The 19714-nt window shown below is 38.2% G+C and overlaps 1 protein-coding gene across 2 annotated transcripts in view; it reads left to right on the forward strand.

Annotated features, from left to right (window-relative positions):
• The window catches only part of map2k5 (mitogen-activated protein kinase kinase 5), a 59223-nt gene that overhangs the window by 7249 nt on the left and 32260 nt on the right, over positions 1-19714 (forward strand). For both annotated transcript variants that reach the window (XM_062424945.1, XM_062424954.1), the window contains exons 5-12: positions 447-487; positions 2492-2559; positions 2689-2737; positions 5768-5832; positions 15459-15498; positions 16158-16226; positions 17385-17466; positions 18502-18563. In XM_062424945.1, coding sequence (XP_062280929.1) covers positions 447-487; positions 2492-2559; positions 2689-2737; positions 5768-5832; positions 15459-15498; positions 16158-16226; positions 17385-17466; positions 18502-18563 — 476 coding nt within the window. The remainder of the gene's footprint in view (positions 1-446; positions 488-2491; positions 2560-2688; positions 2738-5767; positions 5833-15458; positions 15499-16157; positions 16227-17384; positions 17467-18501; positions 18564-19714) is intronic.

The following is a 19714-nucleotide window of genomic DNA, read 5'->3' on the forward strand; positions in this document are numbered from 1 at the left end:
TTCTTGAGTTATACAAAATCTCTAAAAGGCCCCAAGGGCAAAGTGACAAAAACTGTATTGAGCCTCTCTCTCACTCTCTCATTTGGCTCTCCATTTTATATATATATATATATATATATATATATATATATATATATATATATATATATATATATATATATATATATATATATATATATATATATATATATATATCTTTCTTCCTCATTCTCTTTTCTCTACGTGACTCTGTTTTTCCTACCTACCACCAGCCGTCTCAAGAGTCCAACATCTCAATCACTCTCTTTGCCTTCAACTAATTTCAAAGTAACCCTCATTTCATTCCTTTCTTTTTTTTTTCTTCTTCTTCTTTTTTTTTTTTGCCTTTATCAAGAACTGATTCCTTTTCAGCACATTTGTAAATGGCCCAGTGATGTGTTCTACAATCTAGTCAATTACTGTTTCAGCTGGCAAGACTCCAGGGATCCGGAACATACATGGCCTGAAGGTACCTATCTCAATAATTGTTTCAGCTGCCTTACACAGAATGTGTGCAAGGGTGTGTGTGTGTGGTGAGGGGTGGGGGGTTTTGAGGCGAATGGATTGGTAACGCTGTGTTCCACTTATTGAAATGTCAATTGCAGTCAAGGCTCTCCTTTTCACTCATTCTCTTGCTCCCCTCATCTATGTTTATGCATGGAGATGGCTGGCTGTGGCTGTAAGAGGGGCTTTACTTTCTCCTTCCATACCTCCCTGTTTTGCATTCTTTTCTCTAATGCAGAGATAGTCATTTAAAAACAAGGTGTTATATGGAAACCCTGATTCCCCCTCGAGAGTATTATGATCCTCTCTCCATACTATATTATGGGAAGAACGTCAGCATTGGTTAGACCAAAGTCAGGCAGTAAGAAGATGCCATTGTTCAACCATGAAATTGTCATTACAAGGCCCTCTCTCCTATTTACAAATGGCTTTGCCCAGACCTTCCCATTTTATGTTGGGCATATGTTGCTATTGAAACTCTATTGCTAATTACCATGGGTTAAATGACTTGACACCGCCTCCATCTCTCCAGATGATTATTACATCTATCTCCATTTCAATAATAAAATGTGTTTTATTTAATGTATCCTCTGAGGAGCTTTGCTAACAGCTACACAACTGTCAGTGTTTTTTTTTTTAAGGTCAAGGGATACTCTGTTTTGAGAAGATGATGTTTTCCAAAAACCTTTAGTCTTTTGGTAATCTTTCCCCTCTTTTCTCCTGATTTAATATAAAAGTAATTGGCTTAGGGGAGTCTTGTGTGCTGTTTAAATTGGGTCTTCCTGGGCACTAATTAAAGAGAGAATCACTGTGCTTTAGTGGACCCAACACAGCAGCCTTTTGACCTCAATTAAATTAGTTATTTTTAGCATCCCCTTTACAGGGTCTTGTCTCTTCTTTTTTCGTTTGATATCTGGGTTGAGTGTAGAGGTCTTTGGAGTAAACATAGATGCAGATGAATCGATGTAAAGAGCAAAGTCCCTAGTGAGGCATGACATTTTTAATGTCTTAACTTTATTTTCCTTCAGTCTTTAACAACCCCTTTTTCTGTCTCACTTTTACTAAGTTAAGCCATATTTCTGTATTTGCCACAACACACTGGACATAAACTGAGCACAAAACTAACAAAAGCTCCCTCGCTCCCAACGTAACCACAAATGACACTAACAACCAGTGCATGTGTATTTAAAACAATGAACACCAGAGCAGACCAAATGAAGCACATAAAACAAGACATTCAGAACTGCTAAATTAAACCAATCTTACCAAAGTCCTTTCAGTGACTGATTGGATGAGTCCCTATGTCATGAACTGGCACATAATTCGGACAAAAATAGGAGGGAGAACACACGGAAGGTTATCAGTCAAAAGTAGACTGTTTATTTAATCAAAGTAATTACAAAAATAAATAAATGACGTGACAAAATCAGGTGATGTTAGGAGTTGTGTGGGTTAGGGTTAGCAATAACCAGAAGCACATGTGGGGGCTGATAGAGAGTGAAACATACTGAGCCGACCAGCTAAGTGGACTCTCCAGACCTGCAACCCAGGTGAATGTCATCCCACTGACAAACTCCACTCTGCTACTCTGCTACCACTTCCTGAAAGGGGAGGAGAACACAGTCAGGCCAAGCAGAGTAGGAGCAGGAGGGGTCGTCACAGCATGCAAATATATTTTCAAGTCACCCCTCTTTTTCCTTTTGCTGTCTGTCAGCCGTTTCCTTGTATGTGGACACCTTTTTTATTTCTTTTTGCCCGCCTCCCTTCTCTCCCACGAAAGCCAATTAACCTCGAGGCTGAACCGAGAGCCTGTGTTTTGTTCTTGTTCATTAGGGGGTCTGGCCATATGTCTGTGTGTGTGTCTGCCTGTCTGTCTTTTGGCCTTGACCACTAAAAGTAAGTGTGTGTGTTTGTGTGCGCGTGCGTGCGTGTGTCCCTGGCTTACGTGAATGTTTTTGCAAACCTTCAGGTTAATACAAGACCTAACCCAGCCAATGACTGCACTCATGCTGTTCAGGACACTATGGCCAGCAACAGGTGAGCATGCTGGGGCACGTTGAGCATGTTACACTACCGGGAATAAACTTCAGTGGATTGTTGATAGATGAGTAGATATATGTCTGTGATACTTACATCAGTGCTGCTGTGCTCTTTTTCATCCTCCAGCTTAAAGAAATCATCTGCTGAGCTGAAGAGGATCTTGACAAATGGACAGGTGAGTTTGTGTTTGTTTGTGTAGAATTTGACTGCTTTTATTTCACGGCCTCTGCTATCACACCTAGTTTCCAATGACTAAAGAACAATTGACCTCATGCAAGAACATGAACATGTATTTTTATCCTAAAACTCTCTGATTTTCTCTGTAAGGTTTGCTCATGCACCTGCCTTCTGTCATGAATTGCTCATTTCAGCTCTTGTGAACACATGAGCTCATGAATACCGCCTGTTCATGAGGACGTGCACGTTCGTGAGATGTAAGCATTAGCATAATCCACGCCCCCGAAATTGCCACATAAGAATCTGTGTTCCCTTCTGTTTGTGCACGAGTTTCTTTTTTTTTTTAAGTGAAAAAATAAAGATTAATCACCTGATTTAAGAAATCAGAAGACAGACATAACACATTTAGGTGTGTTAGTAGGAATGTTTGAATCAAGTTAACATGTCAGAACTTGTCTGCACTGTGACAGAAAAAATACAGGGAATGCTTTGATGTGAAGTTAGATGCTGAAAAACATCTTTGTAAAACAAACCGCTCTGTGATGGGAAGCAGTCAAGGGATGTGACTATCACAAAGATGAAAGTTAGATGAGAGAATATTATAGTCTACAGGTGATGTTATACCGTCAGCTGTGAGATGAGATGATACCGGACAGAGACCTGCAGAGAGACACAGAGGCAGCTGTCTAAGTTCCTTAGCAGCCACTGAAATTGTTGAAATTGCTGTGCCAAAATATGCCTGAAAAAAATCATAAAATCTAAATAGAAACCTTTCAGCAAATCTGCAGCTATGATGATGAAAATATAGTAAACAATTTAAATTCTGCATTAAGTTTGTTTTACTTATATATTAAGTCATTTGTTAATTTCAGTATCAACTCGAAATTAATTCAGATTAGGACATTATAATTGTAAATCAAAGATTATCTATTCATGACACATACGACAGGTCTGGACCACTTGTAAATTTCCTTCGTACCTTCGAGAAATTGTAAGTACAAGAAAATTGAGGAGTGCCACAAATGGTCTTAAATCACTCGTACGTGCAATTTAAGAATGTATCTGTTTGTTTGAGTGCTTCTTAGATGAGACCCATTGTAACTAATGTTTGGCCTTTCTATGTAATTGTTCATTATTCCAACTGTGGACATGTTATACACAGTGTGTATTTGGTTATTGTCTCTAGGCTGAGTCACAATAGGGTCTGTTGGATCCTTGAAACAAGCCTGCTACAGTCTCGTTTCTTGCTCTCTTTTGAAAACACACACTCGCTGACACTCTCTATCACACACACATACGCACACCTACATACACACACAGTCAGAGTGGCTAATGTGTCAGGGAGACAATTAAGCCAGCAACCTCTCAGGTTTCTGCTGTAACACAGTGAACTAATAGAGCTGTTCCCTCCCTGGTCCTCCATCTCTTCTCATTCTCTTTACCTACCCTCAGCATGTTATCAAATCAATTGAAGCGAACAGGGGCGGGGGAGTTTTGACTGCATGGACGCCTGCTTGTGTGTTGGGATGCCTGCCTCTTTTTGTCTGAACAAAATTAGTTTTGGCTGCCCCACATTGATATTATATCTGCCTCAGTGCATAAAACAGACTTATTTTCAGGGCTCTGCATTCACACACATGTTAAATAAATGCTGTAATTTTTGTAGTATTATATTTCATAATTTGATAATATTATAGTTCAATATTAGGGCAGTTTAAATTTTGGCCGTGTTGGCTTCAGGTTTACAGTACCTGTCAAAAGTTTGGACACACCTTCCTAGTCTGTTAAATGAGAAAGTGTCTCCAAACTTTTGACTAGTACTCTACACAACAGGATTCATTTGAAATTTCTATTTTTTGTAATACTAAGTAAATAAATAAATAAGGGAATATACAGGGCAATCATATTTTGCACTGAAAATGTTCGTGTCATTGTGACCTATTTATGATTGTGAATAATATTACTTATAATTAAGGTTTTGTGTCTCAGCAATGAACTTGTTAATGCAAAAGCTTTTATTTTTATTTTTAAATGTTTAATATTTTGAAATGAATACATTCAAATGCATTAATATATACACATTGGACTTAGCATGTTAATCTTTTCTTAAGCATGTAATTGCTAGTCACTGCTGTAACATAGTATTTCTCACTCTAAAAATAATGTATAATGACTGTGTGGTTTAGTTGTAGATTTCTCCACACATACATGAAGTTAAGGAAGTTTCTTAGAAGTTGAGACCAACAGAGAACAATAGAACTTTTAAAGTTGATGCTGATTTTAATATTAGAAGGTTTAAAAGAAAATGTTAGAACTATATCTGCTGATATTCTTTTTTTTTAATGAGTCACATAATATAACATTTTTGTTAAGTAACCCTTACATTTAGTTATAGGGTTATATACTGAGCGAGAGGTTATGCAGTCATAAAAATTCTACCTTTAGGAAGTTACGCTGTGTTCTCTGTCTCATTGTCTGAGAGCTTAACTTGAGAAATTTTCACATGTGGTCTAACTCAATTATAACTGCAGTATTGTATGTGTGTTCTGTCCACAGTAATTTACAGAGCAACCTACAGGTCATTTTGGATTGCTTGGAGAGTAGAGGAAACTTTTGCCCAGAACAGCCATGTTAGCACATGCTCCGTTATTTTACCCCCATCTGACACTTCTAATCAAAGTGGACTGCAAAGACAACAGCAAACAAATCATCATTAAACTCTACATCAGTCACTCCCTCCCTCATCCAAGCACAATGTCCTTTTTATAAATTGGACAGCAAGCGTCGTATTGATCTCCTCTCCTCCTCTCCTCCTCCTTCTGCCTCTCTGTTTTCTCCTCTTATGTTGCTGAACTTGGAGTGTTTATAGCCTCCAGTGAAAATGCCGCTCACCCTCTCTTTCTGTTGTGCTGTCACGTGTGTAGTTACACATATAGTATCATCCCACTTGTCGCATGTCTTCTCGTGTTATAACATCCAAGCACCATGCTGTACACCTGTTTATGTGTGTGTGTTTGTTGCTCTTCAGATAAATGCCCAAGATATCCACTATCAAGAGCAGCTTGGCCATGGAAACGGAGGCACAGTTTACAAGTAAGTGTTTGCCGGCTCTCACATTGAGGCACAAGGCCACAGCACAATAACAGATAGCGACACTGAAAAGATACCTGCTGAAGCAAGTGAGATAGTGAGAATGATGAATTCAGTGATGCTGAAGCTGCTATACAGTGCAAGTATTAAGGAACAATGTCTCAGTAAGTGGCCAGTTTTAGACTGATGAGTGTGATATACTTCTTAACTTTTCATGTTTTTTTCTGCTCAGTTTTATGACAAAATTGCAGACATCACTCTACAATATTGTTATGTGTACAGTTCTCCATTCTTCGACACTCTGCCCTGTTCCTTCATCTGTCCATTTATCTCTCACTGTTTTGTGTGTCATCTATCAAGCTGGTTTGTGTCTTCATTTATTTATTCTGCTTTGAAGGTTGCAAACATATATGATATTGATTTGAGGTTGTAAGGTATGACAGCAGTTGACTTAATCGGTCTATAGTACAGCACATTACCTGCCACAATAGAGGAGTTCCATCCTCACCGACTAGACAGATGTATCACTACCCTGCTAACGTTATGACAAGGTTGGCATTTGCGTTGCTGCCTCTATCCCTCTTCTCCCCACCCTCTGTTTCTTCCCTCTCATCAATCCACTACTATTGAGCTGTTTTATTGAGATTGAAGTATTGATCACTGCTCAGACTAACCTTGACTTGACAGAGTGGTCTGCCTCAAATATTCTCCAGCAAACCCAGTAAATTTCCCCATCTAGCAAATCCACAAGACAATCTTTCTATTTTCTCTTTTTTTTCTCTCTCTCTCCAACCACCCTTTTACTGTTTTATGGCTTTGAGATAGTTTCATTAAGAGCCAATCTCTCATAGTTGTAGGAGAAAGGAATTGCTGATCAGTTTGGCACTAGAAATGGTTACACTGCACTGGGGAAGGCCAATATTGCAAACCCAACAACTTTGCAGTCAATTTAGCCCAGCAGAAAATCCATATTCTTTGGTGCTGAAACTGTTATGGTTGGGAGGAGAGGGAAAAAAATACAGATTAAAAAAACCCACCTTTATATTTGTTGTTTTGGAGTTGTGGATTTTCTTTTTTTAATTTAATGTTCGTTTTAACTGAAATTTCAGAAAATCTCATGTAGGTTTTAATTAAGATCAAAACATTCATCAGTTTAATTGGTGCTTTTTCAGATCAGAAATACCCAGGCAGGCAGAGCAAGCCAAACATTTTTTTCTCCAGCTTGGAGATGCTGCTCCTTTTGCAAGTCGCTGAATAGAGTCTCTTCCCACTTTATTGTGTTTTAAAAACATCCTTACCAGATGGCACAATCATATCAGCAGTTCTTTTGAGGTGCGGTGGTTCAACACCATTTTCCCAGGTTGTTGAGATCCTTGTTGTATCAGAAGGAGGCTGGCTCACGCAGAAAAACCTCATACTGTATACATCGCCATATATAAAACATATTTTTATATGTAACATCCTGGATGAACAAGATCTTCTCCACTAAGTGGAGGCCTCCAGTCTCCCTGATTAGTGGACACTGCAGGGCAGACAGTTGGACCGGCACACTGTAAGAATGTCCGCAAAGGAAACCCAGGGTGCTGGTTTCTCCACCGCATCCTACACTGCATTTTACTCCTGCCATCCATTCGCATAGCAGCCAGATCCAGCACAGATCCACCGCTATCCCACTTCATGACTGTGGTCATAGGATATCCATATGGACTTCTTAGTCTGGAAAATCAGGATAATGATGGTGAAAACTTGCTGTTTTCTTGTTGCAAGGGTCCAGGAAATAGTCAGCAGATTCTTGGCGATTACACAAGACCATCCAAAATCAGAGCAGATTGTAGTCCATGTGGGAGCAAATGAAATCCTGAATATACAGTTGGAACTGCTTGAACTGGACTTTATTCATCTGTTGAAGGTCCTGGAGTCACAGATCTGACACATTTATGTCACTTGACCAATCCCCACTCTTGGCTGTGGAGTGGGTCACTTCAGTCTCCTGTTGAGCCTGTTCACCTGACTGTCAACGGCATCAGTGATTACGATGCAGCTTTCATTGATAATTTGTAACTTGTTTTGGGAGCATAGACTTTACTAGAGCGATGGCCACCACCCAAATAGAGCTGGCTCTTGCATGCTAACGGCCAACTTATCTTTCTATTTACAGCACTCACATGCTTCACCGCTCTCTAGTCATTCACATGCACCTGCCCACTTCCAGTCAAGCTCCTTGCTCTCTTCAAGTGACCAGTTCTGCAGTACTTGATATCCTGTGGGTTAGAGCCCCTGCCAGATTAGTTCTGCTATTTTTAATTAGTGCATATAATAGGCACTAATTATGATGTAGCCATGAAATACAAGTGGATATTTTTTATCTATTAGAAGTCCTTTGTATATCAAACAGAAAAGGCTTCACGGTTCTTTTTTGCTTTTACAAAACTGGACTGGTTATAAGAGCTACAGGAAATTGTGAATTTCTAACTGAACTGAACAGGTGTTAGTTGTTTTGTTTTTGGTGTTTTTGTGGTCTTAACACCAGCTTCTGGAAATTTCATCAATAACTGTTAATTACTTCCCTGTTTCTTTCATTTTAATTATTTTGTCACAATTAAGAAAAGCTCAAATATTTAATGCCACTCTTCCCTTTTGTGTCACTTTTGATGTTATATTGACAAGTATTAATCAGCTAGATAGAGTACCAGAATGGCTACACGCTGAATTTGGCTGGATTTTCCACTCTTACAGTTCCAGTCAAATTATTAAATCTTTAATGTTCTTATACGGACTAAGTTCACCTACTTTGAGAGACAAAAACATTGATAATTACATCAAGTCAATTAACCAGGCTGTGTTCACAAGAGATTTATCATGGTGGGATTTTCTTAAAGGGTCTAGACAGGAAGCTGCATTTATCCAATCAGGGACATAAAGAGATAACAAACATTTTGGAGTCTAGATTGAAGGGATCACTTTAATCTGCTGTCTACCTCAATCACTGTTGACCCCAACCTTTGGGTGTTGCTTCTGTACAAGCAATTGCCTCCAAAGTACTTAGGAAGAGGTTTTAGACAGAGATTTTCCTTTATCAATGGATGTTTTTACTCTGTTGCCAATATTTATTCTGGGTGACTATGATCAACTATGATTGACCATGATACTTTCAGTACATGCAGATTTTGTATATTACTTAATGCTGCTACTCATGCTTTCATTCAAAAACCAGTCAGTGCTTGCCTAAACAAAACTATGCTTTATAACAACTTTTATTTTTGTTGCCCTGGCCATCACCTCTATGTGTTATTAAATTGTACTCACCAGATTGCTGGGATCTTTAAATGTGGTGACATCACTATGACCAGGTTTAACAATAGGAAACAGCAGTATGTATGTATGTTTTACAGCAGATAAACATACAGGACTGAAGCTGGTGCTGAAGTGCTCCTTTGCTGTATCTCTTGAAGCCTGATTTTCATTTCAGCAGACAGATATTCACAATGTATTCATGATAATTTTAATAAGATGAAGAATTAGCTAGACATATACTACTCTTAATGTAATGGAAACACATGTACATTAGTTTTGATATTATTGTGATTCAAAACAAATAAACAAAAACATTGTAAAGCCATATAATTAAGGCTATAGATATTTTTTATTATATTGCACAGACCTAACAAACAAATTGTGTAGTGTGATGCAGCTAAGGAGCGATGATCTTACAGTATGCATACGCGCTGCGGGCCTGGACTGGGTTCTTGCTGGCTTAGAAACCAGTACTCAATGCACTTCAGCCTCTACCCTTTGGTCCAGCTTATATTAGGCTTATCACGTGTGAAAAGCACTACCAGAGACTCCCCACCTTTTAACCTTTTAGCCCATTTATGACCCAGAGCCATTTAGACTCAATTGGATGTTACCAACACCTCAGCTCTCCATAGCCTGCTGCTGACCCGACCATCCATCAATGTCGGCCTTTGTTTTTTATTACACACTCTCTCAGAGGTCCATCTTGTCCAACAATCTAATCGACTCTGTGGCTTATAAATACAATAACAAGGACACACAGGGTATTTTTTGTGACTCATGGATCTAGCAGTGCAATTAAAACAAGCACATTTGCGTGGCTGTAACTGTGGTGACATCTACTTAGACACCCATAGCTTTTCTTTTAGTCTCAGCCCATTTTCTCCATTGATTTTGTTTTGTCACCTCATTGATTGGATTTCACATTGAAGGACCAAACCTCTTTGGCTAATTGGTGGTTACGTAGTATTATGTGTTCAGATACATTAAAATTGTGTCTAGAACGAGTTAACAGGATTTGGTTCACACCGTCATCACAGTGCCTCTCAGATGCATCTTGAGCGACCGCTTGTGATTGACTTTTTCCTGCCAGCTTACACTTGATTATATCTGTAAACTGTGACATCCAAGCTGAGGAAAATATGCATTTACCCACTGACATGATGATAGAGATGAAGACTTCATTTTACTTCAAACAAACTAGTTTGTAAAGTGTCAGAGTGTCTTCTGAACACTTGTAGAATTGAAAATATTCATACCAGTTTATACCTAAAATTACAAATGATTGCCGAAAGCTGTTTTAGATTGCATTGCTAGAAGCTGAATAGTATTGAAAATCTACCCAGTGTAATGCTACTTGCAGGTCTTCATGTCCGCATGTTTGTAAAACAGCAAAGCTATGCCAGCATGTGACACAGCAAACAGTAAGCAAGGAAGATTATTATATTTAGACTTTTAATTGCATAAAGAAATAAGGCTTACATCTCTGACATATTTATAAAATGAAAAGGGGTTGGAGTAGACAAGGTGACTAGGAGACATATTTTTGTTTGTGCCAGTTCATGCTAGGATGTAATGTTGTTTTTGTACGTGTTGTTTTTTATATTTGTGAGATAAAGGCAGTTTTGAATTGTGAATGAAACCTGAAGGTTTGAGGTGACTAACCGTTAAAAACAGACAAAGAGAGACGAAGGGGGGTCTTATCAGGAGTACTGGGTTTTGCAGTCTCAATTAGTAGACTTGAAGTACCTGTACACCTTCAGCTGTACTGAGTGTTGTCCTTGGTAGGGTTCAAACTCAACCTTTTGATCTAAAAGGGGAACAGAAGGGACAAGATCTTAAAGTGGATATAAAGCAGCCGATGAAGTTAACATAATTTCCTAAAACGATTTTCAATTAAATAACCAACATACAAATAGAAACAAAATAAAGAGAAACTGCATGACATGTTTCGTGACAAGGGTGCCACCATCTTGTAATACTATAACCAGTAAAATCACAGGGTTTTTTGGACTGGCTGAATTCCACTGATACAACACCAGAGACAGTGAAAGATAGAGACTGGGGAGCCACATGACAGAAGAAGACAACAACGAGGCCAATATTGTATTGCTCCTGGATGTACAAATGAGTTTAATTGGGTTAAAGCCAAGGACAGAACAAATAGTTTTGTTAAAATATGAGTCCTCTCCTGTATTAAGACATTGCATTGATTTCAATGCTGATGGAATTGGTTCCTTAAATTGAGCTACAGCACTATCAGATAGACATCTAGTAAAGACGTTTTTGTCTAATGACATGTCGTCCAGTAATACGAATTCAGAAGTTGTTAAGTAATGGTCCGATAAAACAAGATTCTGTGGAAAGACTATTAAATGTTCAATTTCGATGCCATATGCCAGAACAAGGTCGTGGGTGTGGTTAAAACAGTAAGTGGGTTTATTTACACTGAGAGAAGCCAATTGAGTCTGATAATGAGAAATACACAGTGCTAAGGCTATCATTGTCGACGTCCACATGAATATTAAAGTTTGATTAAAAACTCAGATAGAATTCAGAAAAAAATTCAGAGTACGGGTAACAAATAGAACTGGCTGTAAAGTTTTCCAGGTTGGGTGTGAAAGACTTCAGTACACAGCTTTTGAATGAGTCATAATTAAGTTTAGGTCTAGGATTGATTAATAGACTTAAAGTCGAAAATGGCTGCAACTCCACTTCCTCGACTGGTGTTTCGAGCAATATGAGTATTAATATGATTGAGGGGAATGGATTCATTTAGGCTGACATATTCTTCATTACACAGCCAGGTTTCAGTAATAATAATATTATAATAATAATATGGTAATCTGATATTAGGTTGTTTACTAATTCAGCTTTAGATGACAGAGATCTAATGTTTAAGGGTCCACATTTAATTCTCCTATTTTGTAGCGCACATCTGCTGAATAGTTTGACATTTGAATGTTTTTTCTTGCACAAAGTATGCATCTTTTGAAAAGGTCCAAAAACTATATGGAATGTGGAAGAACTAGCTGAATAATAAAGACTGAGAAGAACAATGATGACAATAAGTGTTCAGTGAAGAGTAAGATGTGTAATGACATGAAGGTAGTAGTAGCGCAAACTTCCAGACAATCTCTGCTCAAGGACATTGAAAGTGTGTGAAGAATGAAAGACAAAAGTGGTTGGGAGAATTTCAACCTTCCGGTTGTGCTACTTAAAAGGTCAGTGGATCACCAAAGTCAGTCGGATAGATTCTCTATGGACCTGGCTGGAACAAAGTTCTGGACAGACTGACCGACAGACAGACATCTAATTTGAAATCAGTAAATGTAAAATGAAATGTAGCAGTAACACTAATCACCTTTCAGTATTGCGGAGGTAATAATGCAGCAGCTCTTACCTTTTGTTGCGTGATGATAATGACATCTCAAATTGTCGAAGATGTTATTTTCTTTTCCTGTAGGTGGCTCATTATGGCATGCGCAACTGGTCTGACAATTGGTGAATTTCACAAGACAACCTCTATGAATAAAAATCAGCTGCGATATTTTTGTTCATAACAGTAAAAATAATGTGCCAAATCCATTCGTCCTGACATGCACTTGTTTCTGCAGTAGTGTCAGACTACCAAACCAAACTATGACAAAGAAAATTAGCACACTTTCAAAGACAGTTGTGTAAAATTGGACCATAGCTTTCCTTGAAATGCAAAGTTTCCTGATCTTCTGCAAAAAATACGACTTCTGTAGTTCCATTTTCACAGTTTTATTAACATTGCTTTCCCATTAAAAGTTTCCAGACATAATAGGGCCAAAGAATTTAAACTATTTAACATGTTCATCTGGTTTTCCAGCATTATCAAGAGATGGTTTTCCGCCCTTGACTCTCCTGAAGTCCCATGAAGGTTTTTTGTACTCTATGCGTATGTCTGTCACAGTTTAGGTTTCTGTCTGTCTGTCAGGATCACCATTACAGCCGTATCAGGTGAGTCAGGGAGAGAGAAAGCTGGCCCATCATCCATGTGGCAGTGTAAAAAGTACCACGTTAGCCCTGATCCAAGAGGCCAGTATCTCTAACCTACAGCCCTAACTTCAGAGACATAGAAAGACACCCTATGAATACTGCATGATGGAGCTTTTATTACAGAGTGAGCTGGAGTGTAAATAAGATCCAGGCAATGGTGCACGTTTACTGGGGTCAGATCATGGGGAAGTGGCGGGGGGGGGGGGGCATGTAACCTTGTCCCCATCTCTCCCGCTGTCACAAGCCTGTCACTGTAACTCATACAGGGATGCTCGGCCCTGAGGTGGTCAAGGACAGTCTGGGAATAAAGCTTTAAGCAAACAGTAGTCACACCATATTTCTATTCCAAAAGTATGCCCTTATAAACACTTCTTTTAAACAGTGTGTTCATCATTTAATTACTACTGGGTAATGTTTTCATGATTTAAAACTATTAATCATAAACATATTCTATATACGTTGGGCATATCGTTCATAAATATAGATCATGGAGACAATGCCTTCAGTCTTATTTTAATCATATTTAAGAAACGACTCTGTTAAAAAATAACACATTTATCAAAACTTCTTTGGAAGTTTTGAACCAATATGCCAAATATTTAATTATTAAATGTTATTAAACAGATGTCCGCCTTCCACATACACATAGCTGCTGTCCTCAAGTAATAGTTAGGTGTGTTCAGCCACAGGCTGAGTATGTCATTCAGGATGTCTAGACTTGTCACAGAACTACAAGTTGTTTAGCATGGTGAAGACTTGGTTCAATCTCTTTTTAGGATACCTTTACACACAACATGTCTTTAACGTGTCTACCCCTGTGATCTTGCCTCAATTAACATCTTCATTTTAATTAAGAGGTAGCAGTCATGCTTAACTGATATTGATTGTAGCTTCAAGGAAGACTGATACATCAAAATGGAAACATGGCCTTATGTGAAAGAGCTCTTTTCCACAAAACATGATACTTAAGATCAAAAATACTCTTGGGGCAAAAAGAGATTGTCTATGAAAGTCATAACAATGCTTGCAGTTCATTCTCACAAACTTGCATCGAAATATTGATTCTGTATCTTTTGCCAGTCCATATTTATTTTTTGGAGGTCCTTTTATCTGTCAACATTCATGTGGCTTGAAACATCAAAAGTCAGCCACATCCAAACCACAGCCAAGCATTTCTATTTCTGCAGTTGTGAAATTTCTAATAGCAATAGGAAAAAGTACATTTTGTAAAATATATATTTTTATTGAAAACTTGCCACAAACTATGAAATGACTTAGCAGTTAAATAAAGGAAAGTTAAAAGTAAAAATAACCCACTAATGTCAATTATTTTTTAAAAGATCCCCCAAAATATGCAGTTTGTTCTTGACTTCATCAGTTATGAGACCCTTATGGATGAAGTGCCGCTAGTGTACAGCATGGCGTAGATACAGTCAGGGACCAGTGTTAGTTCTAAATGTGGGTAAATACCTGACATGGCACTAATAGGTGTCATTAATTAAAGGCCTGGGCCAGTTTAGAGGTGTCTGGCCGAAGAGCAATGCGATACTCCAATCTAAGACACATTAATCACACCTTGCACCATATACATTCTCTCTAGCAGACCCGCTGACAGGTGAGTAGTCAGGTATCACATGTACTTAGCTGGCTTGCAAGCAAACCGTGTGACGTACGCTGTCCCCACCTCATCCTCATTACCTGACAGCTGTTGGACAGAAGTCGTCCTTGAGGATTGTATGTTGAGAGGTCCTGAGCTTTTGTCACTGGTGCCGTAAACTAACCTTCAAGGGCTGTAACTAAAGCCGTCATGTGGCATTAAGGAGTTTGATAATTAAATCATTACGGGGGCGGTCTATGGCTGCTGCTGTACTTGCAACTCAAAACTCTGTCTGGAACAAGTAGTAATAGGGCTGACTGGATCTGGTTTTGGGTGGTGACCTCTGACCTTTGAGAGAAATAACAGATACTTTTTTCATCCTTTATAGATTCTTCTATTGCACTTAAAATCACAGATGAGGAATGTTTATTTTATCACTTTCTCACCTATATCCTATTTCCCATCACCTGAACTTTTTCACAGGTCATACGTGCCAGTTCTTGTTTGGTTGCATCTTCCCATTTACATTTTTGCTCTATTCTACTGATATTAAATACATATTGTGCTAATAGCTCTTGACATTAAAGCAAACTATAAAAATTAACTTGAAAATCAAATCGCAGGCCCATAGGTGACCATTTATAACAACAACAACAAAAAACATCTTTGTATAATTTTGTTTAATGTTGTTTTCTTTTTTTTGTCTTTCTAGAGCTTACCATATTATTGGCAAGAGGGTTTTAGCTGTGAAGGTGAGACCTGCTTTGTGACATCTTTTCACACCTAAATCTTTTTCTTGAAGTTGATAACATTTTCTTCCTTTCTGCCGACATGACCATTGGCCACGCTGCCTTTTACCATGTAGTAGGCATAATGAGGCTTACAACATTTGGCAAATGAAAGGTTTCATTTTATTTTAAATAATAGAAGAAAAAAAAAGAAAAGAAAAAAAAAATATATATATATATATAAATTACAGACTCCAAAACAATATCTGCAGAATATTTGAATTGTAATTCTGCTTCAGTTGCAACAGCATACTTTTGAACAAAATTATTATCTGAAACAAAAGAGACAGTAGGATTACACTCCAACCAAAGTCCAGAGCTTAATTTGACTAGATCACTACCTGCATTGAGGCTTTGATGAAATAAAAAACCTCAAATTTCAAATTCATTTGTAAAATTCAGCATCATTGCAATGTTGTTTACACTACTGAATAAACCTTTACACCATGTTGATGATAGTACTGGCTCCCTCATAGTTTTGCTGATTTGTACAAATATACAACTAGGTATTTTTGACAAAGGTGATGATTAATATCTGGTTTATTCTTTTTGTTAGATGTCCACAACAGCTCCTGAATTATCGTGTTTATTGATTGTATCTTTCATTCTTTTTCTCTTTACAGGTCATTCCCTTAGACATCACGGTAGAACTACAGAAGCAGATCATGTCTGAGTTAGAAATACTCTACAAGGTCAGCTTTGACTCATTTATTGTTTCTATTTACCTTTTTCTTCTCTTTTCTTCACTGAGTGTCCTATCGCATGTGCGGTGTTAATTAACAGTGAGTCTAAGTAATGCCGTGCCAATTTATCGCCTCCGGTTTTACAATATAAGCCGGGGATCAGTGACACATGGACACACGTAGCACACACATGAAACAGGCATGTGGGTTTTTTTCCATGCTCAAAAGGAGGGATTACTCTTAAGCCTAGAAAATGTACCCATCCAAACAATCTGACTATGGAAACGATCTTAACCTCTTCCACTACCCCCTTTCTACCATGGACTCATTTTTGTCTTTTTTAGGGCGGGAGGCAGGGGATCTTTAGGAGGAGTTAGCAGGTCAATAGTATATGCCAAATAGAAGTGGTATACATCATCTGAAAGCTAGGAGCTTTAAGATTAATTTGAGATGCAGCTCAGCACTGTGTGTCTGTGATCAGATGATGTTTAAGAATCACATTATGCATAAATATTCAAATAAATAATTTTTTTAATGGATGAAAATAACACATTTATACTGTATGCAAAAATCTGCTTGGTTGTTGCCTAAAACTGCATTGGATTGGCATAAAGTGGGAATGTCAGTAAAAGAGAGACTTGTGGGAACCCACACAACTCATTTTCACTTAAATGTCTTAAGGTGAGAGGTCAAATGAACCCTTTGAAAATGGCCATGCCAGTTTCTCCCTCACTAAAATTTAGCCTAAGTTTGGAGAGCGATTTAGCCCCCCTCCTGACAAGCCATGATGACATGCTTGGTATGTTTGGTACCAATGGGTCCAGTAGGTCTTCTAGTTTCATATGATACCAGCATCTTCACTCTTTCACTGCTTAAAAACTGAGCCTGTTGCAGCCTCTGAAAGAGAGCAATGTTGGCCGAGGACGCCGGTGTCCTTGGGGAGCAGTGGGTATTGATGCATTTTGGGTAATAAACATTGTTAATTATGAAAAAAATCAGTTGTGGTTGATTTGAAAGAAAGAGAGCATGAACAAACCACATTGAGTTAAGTATATTGTTGTGTTTAATGGTACTGCTTTGATCAGCAGCACCTGATTGTACTTATTTACTCAGGATAAATATTTTGATATGCTTTAATTATGAAATTGTCTCTTCTCTTGATTGCAGTGTGACTCACCCTACATCATCACTTTCTTCAGTGCCTTTTTTGTAGAGAACAGGATATCCATATGCACAGAATTTATGGATGGTGAGTTTCTCGGCAGCTTAAACCAGTGGATCATGTGTTTTTTCTTTGCTAGCCACAGCTTGGTAGACTGGACTTAGGGGAACTGTCCTCTGTCTCTCTACCGTGTATCCATTCTCACTTCTGCAGATCACTGTGTATCACTGTGAGCTGCTTAGCATGCCTGTGTGCTAAAAGCTACAAGGGCGTGATAAATCTTGACTTGAGTGCATTTGTAGGTGTGTTTGTGTGTGTGTGTTTGTCCAAGTGCGTGTTAATGCAGTGATTCCCCTGTTTCACACATTTGCTAACTTGTCAGCAAAGTCTGTCTAACCTCTGAGCACTCTTTACTTTATGGAACTTTACAGTCGTACTTGATTATTTGGACACAACACAGTACTATGTTCTGAATATTGCACAGGATAAGGAAACATCAGTACATTTGTCATCTTGAATCCTGTTTTATTGTTACAAAGACAGTATTTGTCATGAAGTGGAATTGTAACAAACAGGGCACATATAGAACATAGTTGTAGACTTTACTTTTCACGTATATCTTGAAACATACTTGGAAAGTGTGCGCTCTGTTTAAATCACTGTAGATATGAAAAGCGCTGGTCCGCTATTCTAAGAAAGGCCACATTCATATGGAACATTTCGAAAATATCCTTTTCTTCTTTGTTTTGGTCATCTTTGACTATTTCTGTGAACATTTTTGATGTATTAAGTATATTTCTGGCTATTTTCTATATTTTTTTTGTTTTTTCAACAAATCTCATGTGCAGAGCCAAACCAACAATAAACTCCTCATACTTACAAGTACACTGCATGTATCAAATATTATATATTGAATTCTTCTGTGCCGTAGAGCTCCATTGTTGTCCAAGAACTAAATGGTAAATGGTAAATGGACTGTACTTATATAGCGCTTTTCTAGTCGTTATGACCACACTTTGTCTGTGTGTTGTGTTAAAAATGTTTTTAAGAAATGTGTTCATAATTTATAAAGTAATTTACTGTGTAACCATCTAAATGAAAAAAACACTTTGTCTCTTTCAGGTGGGTCTCTTGATGTGTACAAAAGGATTCCAGAGCATGTGCTGGGTAGAATTGCAGTGGCAGTAAGTCTAAATGAAATACACCAAACCTATTAATTAGTAGTTTGTGATTACTGAGTGAAAAACATTTTAATCAGTTTGTGTTTATGATATTTTAGAAACAATTATTTAAGTGTGTTATCTACAGTATTGGAGTCGAGTGAAGTACCCCTCAGCTACATATCTCATGATGCAACAGACAGTCTAATCGTCCATGTGTGCCAGGCAGCCACAGTTTTTAGTGTGACCTGTTATTCATTTGTCGAATACAGAACTGGGCTAAGGAGTTATTTTATTGATGGGATAGAAGAAAAGAAAACCACAGGTGTGAATATTTCAATTAGCCTCTATTTGGTGAAGTGGTGGACAAAGTCAGTGCTGTTTTCCACATATCATCCCCTCTCTCCTTTTCTACTCTCAGTTAAAACTAGCATTTCTATAGAAATGGCCTTGATGTTGACAAATGCATGTCTCCTTTCCACACTCATTACCCTTCTCCTGTCTCCTTTCCTCTATTCTGTCTTTCCCCCTTTAACTTAGTCCGTAATCAAACAATGACAGCTATTTAGTCAGTGTTAATTCTAATTCACAGCTTTCCCTTCTTTCCACTGTCACAGTTGTTAATTATCACAGAAGGAAAAGCACCCAAGAGGGTGTGAGTGAAGCTGCACACGGCAGTTTCACAACCTTTTGAGGCAGCAGGACTCCAGAGCTTTTTTGCTTTCTTAATTTGTCTCTGAAGTTGTTGTTGTGGATTAAGCTGCCAGTGTTCTCCATCAGAACTGCTTGTTGGATGGTCAAATGGCTTCAGAAACCCCATTCCCCCTAGTTTTTGTGTGTTTTTGTTCTGAAAAGTACTTTATAAATACATCTTTACTTACTTACTTTTCTGTCCTTTGAATCGGGGTGGCTCCGTACAACCGAGCGCACCACTATACACTTCAGGAAGAGACTGTCTGAAAATGGGTGCTGTTATCCTCATATTTAAACAATATCCCATCTCCCCTCTCTCTACAACAACCAACTTTCTACTTTGCCTTCAAGAGTGGCTGTAAGTGGCTCTATAAACACATTACGAACCAGTTCTTTTCTAATATAGCCCAGTAGTTAGGAATGGATACAAGAGCCCGGGGGCTAGAGTCAGCTCTCAAACCCCATAAATGGTAAAGTCACCA

This window comes from Scomber scombrus, chromosome 1, assembly GCF_963691925.1.
Source record: "Scomber scombrus chromosome 1, fScoSco1.1, whole genome shotgun sequence".
Classification (NCBI taxonomy): Eukaryota; Metazoa; Chordata; class Actinopteri; order Scombriformes; family Scombridae; genus Scomber; species Scomber scombrus.